Source organism: Trachymyrmex septentrionalis, unplaced genomic scaffold (assembly GCF_001594115.1).
Source record: "Trachymyrmex septentrionalis isolate Tsep2-gDNA-1 unplaced genomic scaffold, Tsep1.0 scaffold54, whole genome shotgun sequence".
NCBI lineage: Eukaryota > Metazoa > Arthropoda > Insecta > Hymenoptera > Formicidae > Trachymyrmex > Trachymyrmex septentrionalis.
In genome coordinates this window covers 50686-70180 of record NW_017305715.1, presented here as the reverse complement: position 1 = coordinate 70180, position 19495 = coordinate 50686, and the positions used below count along the sequence as shown (strand labels likewise).

At 37.9% G+C, this 19495-nt stretch overlaps 2 protein-coding genes across 2 annotated transcripts in view; one reads left to right on the top strand and one right to left on the bottom strand.

Annotated features, from left to right (window-relative positions):
• The window catches only part of LOC108752116, a 59314-nt gene that overhangs the window by 284 nt on the left and 39535 nt on the right, over positions 1-19495 (bottom strand). The gene's annotated exons all lie outside the window — the stretch shown is intronic.
• LOC108752087 lies at positions 16851-19365 on the top strand. The gene is given in 4 exon segments (XM_018492703.1): positions 16851-17112; positions 17821-18014; positions 18554-18686; positions 18689-19365. Coding segments are annotated over 4 exon segments (1266 nt in total).

The window sequence follows — 19495 nt, the reverse complement described above, 5'->3', positions numbered from 1 at the left end:
ATATTTATTTTATTTTTTGTATCACTTTATTTTATATATTACTACCAGCAAAAATTAAAACATTACCTCACACTTCTTCAAAAAATAGACGAAGGAAAATGAATAAAATTATTAGATTTTGGCTTAAACAATAGAATCTTTTTTATGTACATTTTTTTTGTATTTTTGGATAAACTAAATTATTTGCAAATATTTATTTCAATCTGATATAATGAGAACATGTTAAAAATCGGATTAAAAGTAGCACAACTTTGTCGAAATCTGCAATAATTTTTTATTGCAATTTTCTTTATGCCGTAACCGAAAAAATCGAACACAAATATAGCTTACAATTTCCGAAAGCATGAAACTTTAGTTTTAATTTAGTGGAAGACTTGTGTTCTTTGCATGGAAATTGGGAGTGAAGGATTGCTAACTTGACACGACGCGACACTTGGACATTCGACACGGATCTGAATTATTTGATGCAGCTACGTGGAACAATAATGTGTATATAAAGGGTGTTTTTTTAAGCCCGATAGAACTTGAAATTGTAAAAAATAAAACAAAAAATTAAATTTTAATAAAAAAATTTAAAAAAATTTTTTTTATTTCTTTCAGTATACACTGGCAAATCATTATGAATAGACTCACGCTTGAATCGGCTTTCGCCGATTGGGCTCTAGAGCAGTTGGCAACTGACCCGTTGTTTTATCGACAAATTGTGTTCAGCGATGAGGCTCATTTTTGGCTTAACGGGTTTGTTAATAAGCAAAATTGCCGTATATGGAATGAGAACAATCCACAAGAGATCCTACAGACTCCATTACATCCAGAAAAATGCACCGTTTGATGCGGTTTACACGCTGGTGGCATCATCGGACCTTATTTCTTCAAAAATGAGGCCGGAGCTCGCGTTACGGTCAATGGAGATCGTTACCGCACCATGATCAATGATTTTATTTGAAAATATGGATGACATTGATCCGGACGAGATGTGGTTTCAACAGGATGGCGCTACGTGCCACACGTCGACCGCAACCATCGACTTATTGAAATCAAAATTTGGCGATAAGTTGATTTCGAGAAATGGAACTGTCAATTGGCTTCCAAGGTCGTGCGATTTGATCCCTCTCGATTATTTCCTCTGGGGCTACGTCAAGTCACTGGTTTATGCTGATAAACCAGCAACAATTGACGCCTTGGAGGACAACATTGTTCGTGTTATTCGTGACATACGGCCGGCATTGCTCGAAAAAGTCACTCAAAATTGGCGTCCAGAATGCGCTTCGTTAAGAACAGCCGCGGTGGCCATATGCCCGAAATCATTTTCAATTATTAATGCCATACATTGATCTTTCGAATAAAAAAAAATTTTTGATTATAATTGCATTTTTGTGCTAGTTTTTACAGTTGTAAGTTCTATCGGGCTTAAAAAAACACCCTTTATAAATACGTTTCTTACTACATTTATAACATGTGCTTGAATTACATATTTTTGCTTGAAATATACGCAGTTGAGTCTTAGGCAATTAATACAAAGGTAGGCCCTTTTTTGCGGCTTCCCGTCGCGAAAAAACAGATAATTTTACTATTAAAAGTATCATTGAAAAACTCATTGAAAATGAATGGCGTTTTCAATAGTATTTTATAGCAAGCTGAATAAGTTTTTGCCAATGGTAATATTTTATCACTGAGGATTTTATCCTGGCTAGTAATCAATAGTTTTCAATACATAACATGTACATTAATTTTATAGTTTTATTACTAAAATGAGTATTATTATTGATTAATATCTTATTCCAGAATACACATCATAAAATTATGATAAAAAAAAGTTTTTCTCTAAATTTGGGAACTAGTTTTATAGTGCTTCGGAGCGGTCACCCATCCAATTGCATACTGCCATTCGTTATCCTTGACTTCTGAAATTGTATGGAAACCGCTGCACTTCGATGATCCACAAATCATCTACGAAGGGGGACCCATAAGTTCCGGGAATTACGCTGTGGTGGGGAGGGAGAGTGGGGGAACCTATTGTTTGACCACATGTCCGTTAGTGTCACGCCACCTGCGTCAGTGTGCGAAGTTGTGTCGCTGTGAGTGCATCGGTTCGCCTGTGAGATTTTTTTTATTAAAACAACTTTTTACATTTCGGCGAAAACGTAATGTCGAGAACGCGCCGGCCCACACCGCCCTTTCCGTGAAGCAATTTTTGACCAAAAACGCCATGACACCAATTGTCCACCCCCCATACTCACCGGATCTAGCCCCCTGTGACTTCTTTTTGTTCCCCAAATTCAAAAGGAATATGAAAGGAAAGCGTTTTGCCACTGTGGAGGAGGTGAAACAAAAATCGCTGGAAGGCTTAAAGGACATCCCGATGAGTGAATTTAAAAACTGTTTTGAACAATGGAAGAATCATTTGGAGAAGTGCGTTGTGGTCAATGGCGAATACTTTGAAGGTGATTAAAATTTGGTATTAAAATATTGAGAAATAAAGAAGTTATGACGAAATTCCCGTTTTTTTTGGGTCCCCCCTCGTATATAATCATAAATGTATGGCTCTGACATCTGTTCAATATATGGTCCTGATAGAAATTGGTCCAGTTTAACTGTCCAAGCTATTGTCTAATATTTAATTTTAATGTTATATATAACAATTTATTATTGGATGTAGTCCAATAGGAATATCATTTTGATTCATAATATATTAGTTACTATTGGATACGCATCAATAGAAACATCAATGATATTCCTATTGACAATAATCCAATGGCAAAATATTATACTACTAATCGAATGATATTCCTATTGATATGTATCCAATAATAACTAATATACCATTAGTCGAATGATATTTCTATTGGACTACATCCAATGATAAAATATTTTACTACTGACCAAATGATTTTCTTATTAAACGCTTTAAATAGTAAAATCATTCGATAATGATAATGCTGTTGAGTTCGTATAATGTTATCATTAGTTCAAATCATTTTACTATTGATTTGAATGATAATATCATTGACACTTTTCGCGACGGATTTAATTAATTCTCTCTGACAAATTGAGAAAATCCATGAAATAATACATATTTAATGATTTTTCTTGTATATAGAACAGAAAAGATTGGATATAGTCATATTTGTAATGGATTTTAGTTTGCTGCCATGTTTTCGAACTGCAGTATTTGTTGAAATACTCGTATTGTTAAACCTACTGCACTGATTCTAAGATCTCGCATCAGAGTGACAAGAAATCATTTAATGTCTTTAAGTCTGTATATTTTTACCCTTAATACTTAATTCTTATGGCTTGCTAGTGTCTACATCCACATTTGTAAATAAGCTGATCAAATCGTTCTATTATTCAGTGGGTTTCTTGAAGGTCTTAAGAGCAAATGTTTAAGAATGACGTTTAATAATAACTCATGAAGCGTGGTACGATTTTGTAGATAACAGATAATTCCAATAATTAAGACTTGGATATATACCATACGTGCACAAGTCATCTCTTAATTATCAAAACATTTTTCGACTATCGCCTATGTCTCATAATAATTATTAAAAAAGGGTAAAAAAAGTGCTAAGAGTGCGTATTCTTTGATTCTTCGGAAAAAAATGTGTACTAAATTGATTAATTCATATAACGTTTATAAGAAGACATTAAACACTGCAAAATGCATGAAATATTAATATATATTTACCTTTTTAAAAAAAGATGAAAGAGCGTTATGGATACGTGCTCTGCAAAAAAAATTTTATTAAATTAAAATATATAATGAAACCTAATACGTATTTATGTATCTATTAAAGTCTTATAAATAAAAATTCTATTTAATTTAAACGTATTAGGTATATAAAAGGTTTGATATCAATAATGGACGTTAAATTATAATCTTTAAAAATTGTAATACCTCGCTCAATCTAAATTATATATAAACCTTGAATACACAAAACTCTATTGTACAAAATTAAAAAATGAAATCAAAATTGTGTTATCTTTTCAACCCAAGGATTATCACAGAGAACTAAGGATGTAATAAAACAAAATTAAAAAATTTTAATTAAAAAATTTTCATGTAAAAACACTTAGTGCGTAACTAAGTTTCCGGGTTTCACACATGGATGGCGCTAACGACACATGTAGTCGACATACATGTCTGAAATTGTGTTTTTTTTATAGCTTGGACATCTGTTAACAATAACCAGTCGTAATACCAACACATATCGCAACGCAAAAATATTTTTTCTAACAACGAAGATGTCGAGTTTTGTGCCAAATAAACAGCATTTGCGGGAAGCTTTGCTTTTCTGTTTTAACTTGAAAAAAAAATGCAGCTGAAGCACGTCGTTTGCTTGAGGAGGCCTACGGCGAACATGCACCATCGAAAACTACTTGTGAAGATTGATTTAAACGCTTCAGAAGTGGCAATTTCGGCACTGTGGACAAGGAGCGCTCCGGAAGACCAAAAACAATTGAGGACGCGATCTGCAAACGTTATTGGATGAAGATAATACGCAAACACAAGATCAACTTGCGGAGGCATTAAACATGACTCGCCAAGGTATTTCCAAACGTTTACATGCCATGGGAAAAATTCAAAAGGAAAGAAAATAGGTGCCGCATGAGTTGACTGAAAGACAGATGGAAAATCGAAGAGCCACTTCCGAAATTTTGCTTTTGCGGCATGAAAGAAAGAATTTTCTGCATCGAATTGTTACTGGCGATGAGAAGTGGATATATTTCGAGAATCCCGAACGCAAAAAATCATGACTTTCACCTGGCGAAGCATCAACATCGACGGCACGGCCGAATCGCTTCGGAAAGAAGACAATGCTCTGCGTTTGGTGGGACCAGAAAGGAATCGTGTACTATGAGCTGCTGAAAACGGGCGAAACTGTCAATGGGCATCGCTACCGACAACAACTGATCAATTTGAACCATGCATTGCTCGAAAAACGGCCAGAATGGGACACGAGACACGAACGAGTGATATTGCAACACGACAATGCTCCGTGCCATCGCACTTCCATCGCCCAGGACACCATTAAAACGCTGAAATTGGATCTGCTACCGCACCCGCCGTATTCGCCAGATCTGGCCCCTTCCGATTATCACTTGTTCCGGTTGATGGCGCATGGCTTGGCTGGGCTACACTTGGCCAATTTCGAAGAAGTGCAAAATTGGTTGGATGAATGGTTTCGGTCCAAAGACGCGTCGTTTTATTGTCGCGGTATTCATGTATTGCCAGAGAGAAAATGTGGCAAAAATATGTAGCTAGCGAGGGACGATACTTTGAATAAACCATTTTTTGTATTTCTCTTAAAATTTTTCATTGATCAAAAAAACCCGGAAACTTAGTTGCGCACCTAACTCTACTGGACCAAAAAAATCAAACAATAAAAACTGTTCAAACGTAATAATAAATTTAATTTGAATGCTACATTTATTAAAAAGAAGGTTGAATAATTAAATATTTAAAAAAATTACAATGGTATTGCAATACAATGGTACTACAGTTAAATCTAATAATTTTCACTACAACACAAACAAAAGAATTCAAAACTTAAATACTTCTGTCCTATACTTAATTCTAATTTGCATGCCGTATTACTCGCTCACTCATTGATTATACTTATTTCCATTGTATCTTGTTTAAAAAATTTTTTTAATTCTATATATTTTAGACATTATTTATGTCTAAATAATTACGTTATTATTATATTTATGTTTTAGTTATTATATTTATATTTTATCATTACATTTTTCTAGAGTCACTATATATAATCAGAGTCGAGACATGAGCGATTAATCTTCAGGATTGGTCACCCGTACAGCACAGAAACTTGTAACAACATTGCTGCAACATTTCAATGTTGCATTACAATGTTGCAGACTTCTATTTGCAATATTACTTCAGTAATGTTGCAGCAGTATTTTAAAAATATTTCCAGCAAGAGACACAAATTGATACAAAATTATTCTGTTCTTGTTTAATAATCAATAAAAAACAAAGACAGAATGACTCTTGCGTCAATTTGTGTCTCTGTTAGAAAGCTCGCTTTGAGTATTAAGATTTATATATATTGATTTGTGTATAACCCAATAAAGTAAGGACCTGCACATAATGGAAGAATAGGAATTAATGATCACGTTTATCGATACACTTAATCGGATTTAATAATATCTGTATGTAGTTATGAAACTGATAATATATTCCTCTGAGACATAGAATGACTGATTAATTTACTACGAATGTTATTAAACCCAATTAATGTCCATTTCTACTAATCTAGATTAATTTTAATCTCGGTTCAAATTGTCTTCGTCTTTTTTAATTCCAAAGATTAGAAAAAAACGAAGAGTAAGTTGAACCGAGATTAAAGTTAATCTATAATATATTAGTAGAAATGGACATAAAGTGTAAATGTAATCAATGTCTATAAATTATAGGAATTGTGTCAGTAATTTATAGACATAAAATAGAGGTAAGGATTTAACATAACGCACAATGGACACAATAATAAGATATAAGACCAATAGGCCGACAGAGAAAAATGTTCCGACATGCACTACCGTACTGAAAATCTATTATATACATAATATAATTCACATAGTATAATTCACATTATGTATACTGTAGATTTTTAGTACCGACAGTGTATCGGCCTATAAAATATAAAGACATAATTAATTATAAAGTCATATTTTATTTGTATCCATTGTATATTACATTTAACTTCTATTTTTAATTTTTTTATATTTAAATCATACAATACAAAATCTTATAACAAATATAGTATTGCAGTAACGTTATAATATTACAGTAATGTTGCTGCATTATTACAATGTTTTTCTGCAATATTGCTGCAAATATTTCTCCACTGCGCGCAAAATCTAATATTGCGTATATATAATATTATGTTGTAATATTGTTACATTACGTATATTTCAAAAATGGATATTTTTACGTTGCTGCAATGTGCTAAAATATTACGGCAATTTTTTGCAATATTTTTGTAATGTTGCAATCTTGCAATGAAATATTTCTGCAATGTTTTTGTGCTGTATGGGCAACGTCATATTTGGGATCGTGAGATGTGTTAGTGAAAACGTAAGTTTGCATAAACATACTGTATTAGTAAAAATATGAATTTGTGTAAACGACGTCCAGTAATGTCGTCCTTCTGGTCTTATGTTTCGATTCTTATTGTAATGACATTTCTATATTTTTCGGTCCAGCAACGCCAAGTGTTTTACATGAAAATTTTTTTATTAAAACTTTTTAATTTTGTCTGTTACGTTTTGAATTCTCTGTGATAACTCTCGAATTGAAAGTAATTAAGTATAATTTTTATTTACGGGATTTTAACTTGATGGCAAATATATAAAAATAGATTTTATTTTTTTAAATTAGATATACGAGAGCAAGTCAATAAGTTCTTTGATCTGTCAAAGGGCACTCGAAGTGTCATGTCACATTACTTTTTGACAAGTAGCATCTTTCAGCTGATTATTGTGTCAAATTTTGAGCAAAATTTATCGCGTAATTTCATTTCTGTAGACGATTAAAGCGATCAATCTTCGTATTTTTTGCAAAATGGAAAAAAAACGAGTTTCGTGCAGTAATCAAACATCTATATATGAAAGGTTTAACGCCGAAAGAAATCAAAGCCGAGCTGGATAATGTTTATAGCACATCTGCACCAGCTTTTGCGATTGTATAATTGGGTGAATGAATTTAAACGTGTTTCCACATGTGATGCACCTCGTTCAGGACATCCAATTGAAGCTGCTACGCCAGAAATCATCGATAAAGTCCACGATTGTTTTGACTGACGAGTGAAAGTGCGCGAGCTTGTAGAGGCCACAGGCATATCACATGGCATATCACATCAGTGATTTCAATTTTGAACAATTGGGTATGGAAAAGCTATCGGCAAGATGGGTGCCGCGTTTGCTCACTGTGGACCATAAGCGCGATTGTGTGACGATTTCAAAATAATGTTTGGAGATGTTTCAACGTAATCCAGATGAATTTCTGCGTCAATTCATTACTGTGGACAAAACATGGATCCATTACTTCACATCCGAGAGGAAGAAACAGTCAAAACAATGGACTTCACCGGGTGAACCAACTCCGAAGAAAGCGAAGATCATGAAGTCGGCCGGAAAGGTGATGGCCACAGTTTTTTGGAATGCACACGGTATAATTCATATCGATTACCTTCTGTCGAAGCAAACGATCAATGGCAATTATTACGCAGTCTTATTGGACCGTTTTAACAACATTTTAAAGAAAAAACGTCCCCATTTGGCGAAAGAGAAAGTACTCTTCCATCAAGACAATGCACGAGTTCACACGTGCATCGATAGTCAAATTCAACGAATTTCGCTACGAATTACTTCCCCATCCAGCATATTCGCCAGATTTAGCTCCCTGCAACTATTTCCTGTTTCCAAACCTGAAGAAATCGTTCGGAGGAAAGAGATTCACCATCAGAGAGCAGCTCATTGCCGAAACAGAGGCTTATTTTGAAGAGTTGGACAAATCATATAATTCGGACGGTTTGAAAAAGTTGGAGAATCGTTGGATCAAGTGTATCTAGCCGAAAAGAGACTATGTTGAGAAATAAAAATGAATCAATAAAAAAAATGTGTTTTACTATGTTTTTCTAAAAACTTATTGACTTGCCCTCGTACTATTATTTAAGTAGTAATTCTTAATCAAGGTTCATATATGATTTGGATTGAGTAAGATAATAATTTTTGAAGATTATAAATTAGTGCCTATTATTGATATCAAATCTTTTATGTACCTCGTATATCATCCAAATTAAGTAGAATTTTATTTATGGGACATGAATAGATACTAAAATACGTATCACTTAGGTTTCATTATATATTTAAATCTAATAAAATCTTTTTTTACAGAGCATGTATCCACAGTGCTTTTTTACCTTTTTTTACAAAGGCAAATGTATATTAGTATTTTATGCATTTTGTAGGGTTTAACGTCTTCTTATAAACAATATATGAATTAACCAATTTAGTACATTTTTTTTCGAAGAACCGAAGAATACGCACTTTTAGCGCCTTTTTCTATTCTTTTTTAAGAGTAAATTTTGTATTAATATCATGTATTTTGTAGTATTTAATGTTTTCTTATAAATTATTTTTCAATTTAGTAAAATTTTTTCTCGCGGAACATATATTTGTACTGCCTTCTTACGTCCTTTAAAAAGATAAATTTATATCTTAATATCATGACTTTTGTAGTTTTTAACATCTTTATATAAAAATTAATTATTATACATTTTTTGCGAAAATTTTTAACTGTAACATCAGGGTTGAAAAGTCACCCAATCGTTATTTACAACGAGTTGAAACGGTCACTCGTTACTGAGAAAAGTTAACTAATTATTTGTAATGCGTTACTTATTTTATACTCGTTACTCGTTTTATTCGTTTTGCATTATTTATTACAAATAAGTTACCGTTTCAGTAAGTAAACGCGTAATGATAAAATATTACTTTTTGAAGTGACTTTTTCAAGCTTAGCACAAAATTGGTATAGTCAGTAATCATTGCAATTAGAGATGTACCAGATCGTAAAATTACTGGATACTGGACATTGGATATCCGGGTAGAATGTAATATCGGATATTCGATATCCGATCGGATATCCGAGAAGAGTCGGATATCCGAGAAGAGTCGGATATTCAACATTTCCTGGATATCCGACCGAATTCCAAGAAAATGCCTTTAAAAAAAAGAAAAGTCTATAAGAAAAAGATTGTAATTTTGCGAAAATGTATAAAACATTATAGCATCAATAATATGCATACTTATTTCTAGAACATTTGTATAAAAAAAAACAATTTAATGATATCAAATTTCAACCGGATACCTCCCAGGATAATAGTGATATCCGGCTATCGGATAGTAAAAAAATGGCGGATAATACCGGATACTTGATACTTTCCGGATATTCGGTGCATCCCTAATTGCAATAATAAAAAATTGCAATGTCGATATCAAGTCACTTTTAAAAATATTTGTAAAATTTACGGCGTTATTTTACTTCCTATCCTTGCATTTTATATACATATATATTTGTATAAAATGTCTCTTTTCAATTTGTTATTCAGTCAGATGTTTCATAAAATAAGAAAGATTGTTGACTGTACAAATTTAAACTTTGGGTGGCCCTTTTATCAGTGTGTTGAATATAATGAATAAGTAATTTCATATGCTTTACGAATTATTTTATTGACCAATTATTTTATTGACCACACGCACTCATTGTCAATGCGCACTGATATACATTAAAACCGCCATAAAATAACGTAAATATATGTTTATAAATAAACATAGAAATGGATTAAAATACTCAATACATTTTATTGTACTATTAGGTAAAATATGTATTTCATAATTCGAAATATTTGTATTTTATTTTTCTACTCAAATTAAATCAGTGTATTACGGCTTTAATATGCATCAGTGGTTCCAATCGAATTCGCCATAATGCTTATTATACGAAGAAGGAGAAACTGCTTTTGGCACAGCTTATTTCCGAAGAAAAAACTATCAAAAATAATTATCGATGCAACAGATGTAAATAAAAGTTATCAAAAAGACCAGTGTGACAAATTAAATTTGGAGATTTGCTTAAATATGAAGGTTGCACTTCTTTCTCAAGGAAACTTTACTTCGTAAGAAAAGGAAGCTATTAAGGCTCCTTGTTTAGTCAAGAAAGGTTTATGAAATGTAAAATAAGGAACAAAGAATCCTCATTCCTCAAGACTATAAATAAGGATAATAAGTAAACTTTTTATATAAGAATTTAAGTAAAAAGTAAAATTCAAAATTGAAAAAATTACGTATAGTTTTTTATTCGATTCAATATACATATTTCGATCAAAAACAGAAAAACAAACCCTATAATATTAATGTAGATTTAAATTTATATTGGAATACTGATTCCAACGAGTGAAGCAGTTGTGTCTTTCTTTTTACTATTTAATGTCTTATGATAGACAACTTTGGGCAAAACGACGTTCGCAGTACTTTATTGTACGTAGCATTGCGTAGTGTGGCACATACAGTTATATTTCTCCTGGTTTCTCGCCCGTACGATAAAATAAGCAGCTTTGTCTATAGGCTGTGGAAATGCGTTTATCGTTTCATATACTTATACTTTTTGAAGTACTGCTTTTATATGTTACACGTATTCTATGCATTTATTGTAGAAAGGTTTTGAACGAGTAGTTGTATAGAGCGGGTTCTAACTCAGGCGGCGCGGGGAGCGGGGGATATTCGTATGAGCGGAGGGGAAGACGCGGGGGGTACTCGTAGGCGCGGAGGAAAGCGTAGGAGAGGAGGGGGAAGGCGCGGGAAGTCCCGGCGGCATCGCTGTAATAGGACCCCGATCGATTGATTACATAAACAATGCGTTTCTTATTTTTTTCATCCGCCGCCGCCGCTGCTGTCGCGTCCACCCCAAAAATGTGTAGATAATAAGGGCTCGCACGTTAGAGAAAGATAGAGCGTGCACGACGCTTTACACAATTATTATTTAGCATGTGCCAGATTAATAATGTGACTGATATTATAACGTAGTATGCTTTGTAAGCGATAGAGCATGCACGACGATGTTGGAGCGCATAACGCGATATGAGTGAAGAAAGCATGGAAGAAATGAATCCTCTTTTATTTATGACGAAGTTTTTTCAATACGGTTTTTTATTAGCACGTCGAGGTATAGGATGGATGGAAAGTAAAATAAAGTACATATATAAAATGATGTGGACGAAAATTTTTTATTCGTATTAAAAACTGAAGCTAACAGCTTGCAATCTATGAGTTGACGTCCATTGAAGAAGCCGCTGTCGCGTTCTCAGACGTGATATTGGAGAATCGCGTATACTTTGCATCAACCTTATCGACGAGTCGGACTAATCGTTCGAACGTTACATCGATACACCCATCAAAGTTAAACATACGGCATAGCGTCGTTTCGGTCATCGTAATGAGTACGGACAAAGAACGAGACATACGAACGTAGCATCGTTCAGCGTACAAACTCTGATTAACGGCCCAACACTTATAAAATTGTCCTTGTATTCGTTTCAAAGCATTTTGTAAATATTCCATCGCTGCTCGTAGAGACTCTTCCAGGTTTCGAGAGACAGCCACAGTTCGTGTCCGCAATGATCTCCCAAAACGATCTCCACGTAACTCAGTGGACCAACGTTGATTCCAATTTCCAAAAATTTATAGCCCGTATTCGTCAGATCGTAACGCTTGCTCAGTAAACGCATTGCACGATGCTGCGGACTGCATACATACATACATAATGTTAAAAAACGTTTTTTTTGTGTATAGAATGTTGAAACTTACATGTTATATTTCTTCTTTACGTCGTACGATGCACTGCTCTCTTTGGCAAAGTACATTTTTTTTTAACCGTTCGTACAAGCGGGTATCGCAAGACTGATTGCATCCGCGTGAATTGTGACGTATATGGTAATACTTCTGGAATCGAAGAGGGGAGACAGGCTCTCCCCACTCTTTCCAAGAATTTCAAACATGTCGCGACATGTTTTATCACGTCTTTCTATATATTTTTTGTCACAAACTTATACGAACGTTTATACATATACGTTTATACATACATACATATATACATACGTTTATACATACATACACATATTCATACATACATACATACATACATACGTACATACGAGTACATGTATTACAAAGGAAGGGAAAAGAAATACATAATAAATACGATAACATATTTTTATTTAAAAATTCTTTTGCAACCACCAGTTATATATTTTCAATACATTTTGTAACGCGCAATTCTTAACATGTTGTCCACATCGCATAGTATTAGTAACATCCAGATTAGTTAAAGATTCCATGTCTTCGTAAATTGCATCCAAGGTGTTGATGTACATGCGTTCTTGCTTATCGTCCAGAAGCAAATCCCACAGCCACGTTCGTTTCTCGCATCCCTTAACGTACACGATAACATCATCTTCAAATACAGCTGCTGTGATCAGGCGTTTCGCCTCGTTGTACGGAACTATCCCTACCATCGCAATCTATGGTGATAAGCACTCAACCGGGAAGCGCAAGACCTGTCGGATCTTGTTAAAAATTTCTATGATACAAGACTCCTAAAAATATAATGCGTGAGAACGGTCCCCTGTTTCAGCGCCGCCACTTCCTTCATGATAAATTTCTTATTAACGATGAATCCTTCCAGATCCACGAATGTTGGCACAGACATGTTGTCGAGAATACTGCGATCGATTGCGTCGTATCGTAGATTTTATATCGTGTCGGAGGTGCACTTAGGTGATTTTGCGCACAATGTTGGTCAGTGGATTATACTGAACCACACGATCGTGTATGATGAGACAATATCTCATCTGTTGTATTTGTGGACACGTTCTCCTTACATTCAAAGTCTAATCGCACGTCCACTCTTGACCGATTCGTTCTGTCGAGAGCAATCGATGATTACGAACGGGCCATTACGTAAAAAAGTTGTAAAAGTGAGACTCGGCTCGAGATACTCGTATCCATAGTAGCTCTTGCAGAAACGCGCGTACAAGTCGTATAGAATCGCGCATCTGTTTTTATCAAAATCTAAATTTAAGTCAACGTACGGATAATATTTCGTATTCAGGTAGAGTTTCGCATTAGTTAATTTGCAGTGGTCGAATCGACTTATATCCTCGGACATTTTTTCGACCTATTTGCATAGCGAAAATGACATAGCGCGGCTTCACGAGCTGATTAGCCGTCTTGATGGCCTATGAATGCTTGATTGTGCTCTGCAAGAGCGGAAACTCGTACAGATCCCAAGAGCGAAAAGCCATGCTCAGATATTGTCCGCTCTCCAAAGCGCGCAGCATCGACAGCTTATTTATCTCGCTCAATAATACGTGCGGCACTGTACTTTGAATAATTCGAGCGTCGGCTTTATCACCGGATCTCCCGTCAGACAATTGTTGTCGTTGCGCGCTCGTATTAAAATCAATTCGTGACGAGCGTAGTCTGCGCATCCCAGCCGGCATTCCGCAGAATCACGCTTCTGTCGGATGATACTGTTACATAGTTTTCGATCGTGCTAGTTATGCCCACGTTTCTGTTACGGTCAATCTCCACACTGTTAAGTTCATATCAAATCTCATCGAATATAAAAGCGACGCAATTATTTCCCAATGCCACGTTAGCATCCTGGACCACTTTGTTCTTCGTCAGTTTTCCCTCGACGTATAGAAAGCTTTCGTACGGCAGTGTGTACAGATCCTGTTGCTGTATGGGTATTCTTATCTCGTCGCTGTACCTGAACGTTGTGTTGACGAACGGGTTGTACGTGTGAGTCTCAATCTTGACGATGCGATCGTCGAAGATCGGCTCATGTTTAATGTGTAGGATATAAGTCATCTCAAATGTTGCGCATCGCGAATCCCAAAGACTTTAAAAATGTAATGTGTTCAACGCGCTGAACTTCTTCTTCTTCCTAATGCAGTTGAATGAGCGAGTGTTATCGGGCTGTGACGTCGACGGCCTTAAGAATACGTTATCTTTCTGCGAGCGCTCCATTCCGTTCAGCACGAGCATTTCACGCTCACATTATCACTGTTTACGTCGTATGTGCAATCTAACAAAGATCTCTTCTCCTCGAGCAATCGTCCGTTCTGGTCGACGACGCATATCATTAGATCCATAATGCTCCATGCGATGATCGGTAGATAAATGATCTGCGGCGGCCTCTCCGATATCTTATATCGTATGTGTACGCTTTTGCCGTTGCTGTACGCACCCGCGGTCACATTACACTCTACGCGGATAACGTTTACGTTCATTATGTTGATCGACATGTCCGATTCATGCCATCTTCGCGGTCGCAGTATACGCTTCGACGAGAATCCCAGCAGTGATCCAATGCTGTTGAGCTTGTCAAAGTTTATTCTGAATGCACATCTAATCTCGCATCTCATCGTGTTCTAGTTTGCGCGGAGCGTAATCGGATATTCTCCACCCTCACCATTATCGTCATCGGTGTCATTGTTGTTATTGTCACCGCGCATTGCGTCAACGGTTTCAAGCGCGTCGCGGTGCGGACGTTTCCGTAAAATCGCGCGTTTCAGAAATTCATTTATGTCTCGTACGAACCTTCGGGAATTGTATCATTTTTCGCATCATTTTTGGCAAAATAAAATTTGTTGTTCGATTTATTCACGTCCGGTACCGTGTGATAAGTCTCAAAAATCGCCAAACCGAGCTCGTAATTGCCGTCACTCAAATTTATGACGGGAAAGTAGTTTGTTGCGAGGTCGGTCAGCGTAAGCGACATGACAGAAAAAGAGTTCGACTAATACTGAGATTTCACAGCATCTTGTGATTCGAACTTTCTAAATTCACGCGCGTCTACCGTCTACTTTGTAGAAACCGCAGGCACATCTGTCCGCAGAAGCTCTGATTGTACATCCGATAGGACGTACGATTGTACTCTATCGTCGTAGCATCGTTCCCGAAATATCGCACCAGTTCCTTGGGAGGTCGAAAATTACCGAAACTGTCAAAGTATACGACGCGGTTGTTTCTGTTGGCGTACGCTACCCAGTGAGTACTAGGCCCCGTCGCATCGTCCAGATTCACGATACCGCTTTCGTTTCGACGCGCACGGCTCGTCGGTAACGCGTTATGCATGAAAACGCCTCTAAAGGTATGGTATGCGCATACGTCTGGCGAGCTCGTTTAATTTCACATTGGTAGTTGCACCAGACGGCATTTTTATCGTCTCTTTGGCGTTTTTTTTTCTTTGCAGCTGCACCCTGTCCATGTTTAACGGGCCGAGATACAGTCCGTGTCCGTATTTGTACGGAGCAAGATACAGTCCGCGGCCCTGTTCCATCGCGCGGTCGTGTCATTGCAGTTTTTCGAGCTGACGTCGCGCAGCTTTGTTGTCGTTTACCGCTTTCGCCACGCTGGCCGCTCCGCCGATCAAAGACGCGAGCGCGCCCAACATTGGCAGAAACGATAACGCACCGCCTTGTTTCGCTGTTGGAAGTATCCGCTTTTTCGTCGCCTTTTTCCTCCTCGTTGTCTTCTTCGGTTTCATGCTCATGTCGATCTTGGTCTTGGCTTTCATCGCTGCCCAGATGGCTGCAACGGCTTCTCTTTCGCTCAGAGCCGAATCACTCGCAGTAATGCGTTTCCGCGCCTTCTCTAGTATATTGTCTGCCGTGTGTCTATCGGTGAGATCGTTGCTGTGCGAATACGCAATGTCGTGTTCTCAACACGCCGCGGAATTATGTCCGTGTCACCTCTGGCTAATCGCTTCACAAGCCGCGTGCCCGGGCCGCAAAACTGATAGCTCGAAATATGTAATTCGAAAGGAAGCGCGTTTATCGCTTGATTCAACAGACTGTCGCCCGACGCTGACATTCATTACAGTTCTTTATCTTAGGTGCGAGACCGTCGACGTGCGTTCGCTGTCACGGCTGATTGTAGTGCTCGTCGCACCAACGATAGGTTCGAATCTCCGAATCTGCCTTCACGTGTTCCGGAAGCTGGTCCCAGACGTGTTCGATGTAATCGCCGTACACGCGTAAGAGTACGACCTTCGGTATATATTGCAACTGCTCGGCGCTCAAGTTTCGAATATCGGAAGGATGACTCGGCGCGAGATACATTTTGCTACTGCGCGATTCGCGGGGTTCGCGCGTCTTTAAATAGTCGTTCGAGAGCTCACAGCCTGTAGTGTGAGCATGAAATTCGTGCTGCAACCACTGACAATACGCGTCACGAACTGTGACGCGAAATCGTGAATGATGGGAGGTAGCGCAGAGAAGCGCAAGCACGGCGAAATGCTGCCAAGTACTATACGCGCGATCATTTGCGGCCCGTCGAATTGCGATAAAACCAACGTTCTCATAAGCTTACTCGAGAGCCCGAACGATGTTCGTTTTGAGAACGTGTACGTCTATTCCAAATCGTTGCAACAGTCAAAGTATCGATATCTCGAAAATTTGTTTACGTCTATCGACGAAATCGGCTACTTTACGTCCAACAACAGCGACGTCGTTCCACTGAGTGAGGCGCGCCCAAATTCTGTTTTTGATGACGTGGCATGCGATAAGTAGGATGCGGTGAAAGAATATTTCGATGGGTCTACACGTTGACTGCTTCTATCTCTGTCAGACGTACGCGAGGATACCTAAACATCTGATACACGACAACGCGAATTTTCTGATACTGTTCGAACAGGACGGTACCAACTTGAAACACGTTTACAACGATCATTTGAATACCGACATGTCGTACAACGAATTTTGCGCGTTGCGCCGCGCCTGTTGGCAACAAAAATATGATTCGTAGTGATAGACAAAGACAGTGCGCTTACAAATGGACGATACAGAAAAAGATTTAACAAATTCGCGATACCGTAATACGACTAGTCGCTGTCGATACTTTGTCGGAGACGGCAGATGTGAGCGAGCGTGAAAAAATCGCGAGGGCCATCGAGAAGACGAGCGAGTCGATCCGCAAGAAATATCGCGCTCTGAAGACCGGTAGAATCGATGAGGACATCGCGTTGAACAGACATTTTAAACCTCTTATCGAGCCGCTGCGACTTTTCGCCGACAGCCCCGGCGCGCGCGCGACGAAGATACAGCGTTTACCCATAAACGTGAGAGGAAGGAGGAAGAGGAACAAGAGGAGAAAGAAGAAGCGAGCGAGATGTTCAAGCGTTCCACGACTCTGCATAAATCCAATGATCGCACGATGATGTACAACCAGTAACCTTTACCCTGCGTGCCAAAATCGTACCGACGATAGAGTCGTTGGAGAATGTTTTTGAAACGATGGAAGACTCGTTAGCGACGAAGGTTCAAAATCAGCTGCAAAACGTCGAGGCCGTCCTGAGGGGAGCGCGAGATAAAGAGAGCGGTATAAATTACGGCATTTACCTACACAAGGATGGGCTGAACAAGGTTTGGCAATAAACGTTTTGACGTGGATGACGCGGACAACATAATTATCGATGGCGTACGATACGCCGGTACACCCGGTCTTTACGAGTTGATTTTCAAGAGAATTCCCGACGATGCCTTCTACATGAAAGACGATATGCACAAGTATAAAAGCATGCTGTGACGAACGCACACAAACACAAGTACCATTCGCAAGGTCGATTATTGAGCAACAGAGGATACAAGTACAAACATGTAATCGCGCCGTTGATGTCAGTCACACCCAAAAAACAGAAGAAATCTGGAAAGGGATTACTTCACGCAATGAACGACAACGAGATACTGTCGATCATCGAAGAACTTCGCGAAGCCGGTCTTATTATAAATTAAATTGCGTATTTATAAAATGAGTCAGTCGAGTGACACCAGCGAGAAAAAATACATTATTTTCTTGTACTCTGTGTATTACACATCGGCTCGTCGAGGAATTACACGCTCCGGCGAGAAGAAATTTTCCGCGAAGACGCGTTATAGTCCGGGGGTACGACGATCTGTGGCAGGCTGATATCGTTGAGATATGCCCATACTCGAGCTTCAACAGAGGCTACCACTACATACTCACTGTCATCGATGTGAGCAAGTACGCGTGGGCAGTACCGCTCAAGAGCAAGGGTGGAAGCGAGATAGCTAACGCATCACTGAGATCCTTCGAGAAAGTGAAAGATGTCCGAAAAATTTACAAACGGATATGGGGAAAGAATTTTACAACGCCGATGTACAGAATATCCTGAAAAAACACAACGTTAATCACTATTCCACGTATTCGACGTTGAAAGCGTCAGTCGGGGGGTTCAATCACACGCTCAAAAACGATATGTGGAAAATGTTTACACTTAACGGCAACTACAAGTGGGTCGACGAGCTACCGCGTCTCGTATCAGATTACAACGCGCGCAAGCATCGCACCATCGTCATGCGACCCGCTGACGTAACTTCCGCGATTGCCGAAAGACTCTTGGGCACAGTGTACAGCGCGATAAAGATAGCGGGTCCTGCAAAATTCAAAGTAGGCGATTCGGTACGCGTGAGCAAGTACAAGATGAGTTTTGAGAAGGGTTACATACCAAATTGGACTGAGGTGTTTACGATCGTTAAGGTGCAGCGTACCAATCCCGTAACCTATCAACTCGAGGACTATCGTGGAAAATCCTTCGCTGGAGCGTTCTACGAGCACGAATTGCATCGCGCTACTCATCCGGACGTGTATCTCATGGAGAAAGTGTTGCGCTGGAAGGGTGACAAAGTGTACGTCAAGTGGCTGGGATTCGATGGATCGCACAATTCATGGATACACAAAAACAGAGTTATTTGATAAAATTTTAATTGATATATTTTGTATACATACTCGTATAACAATATAAGAATATAAACGTGTAAAATATTTTTTTATTATCCTTTCCATATTTAGAGTATACAGGTATGAAATATGTATATATGGTAAA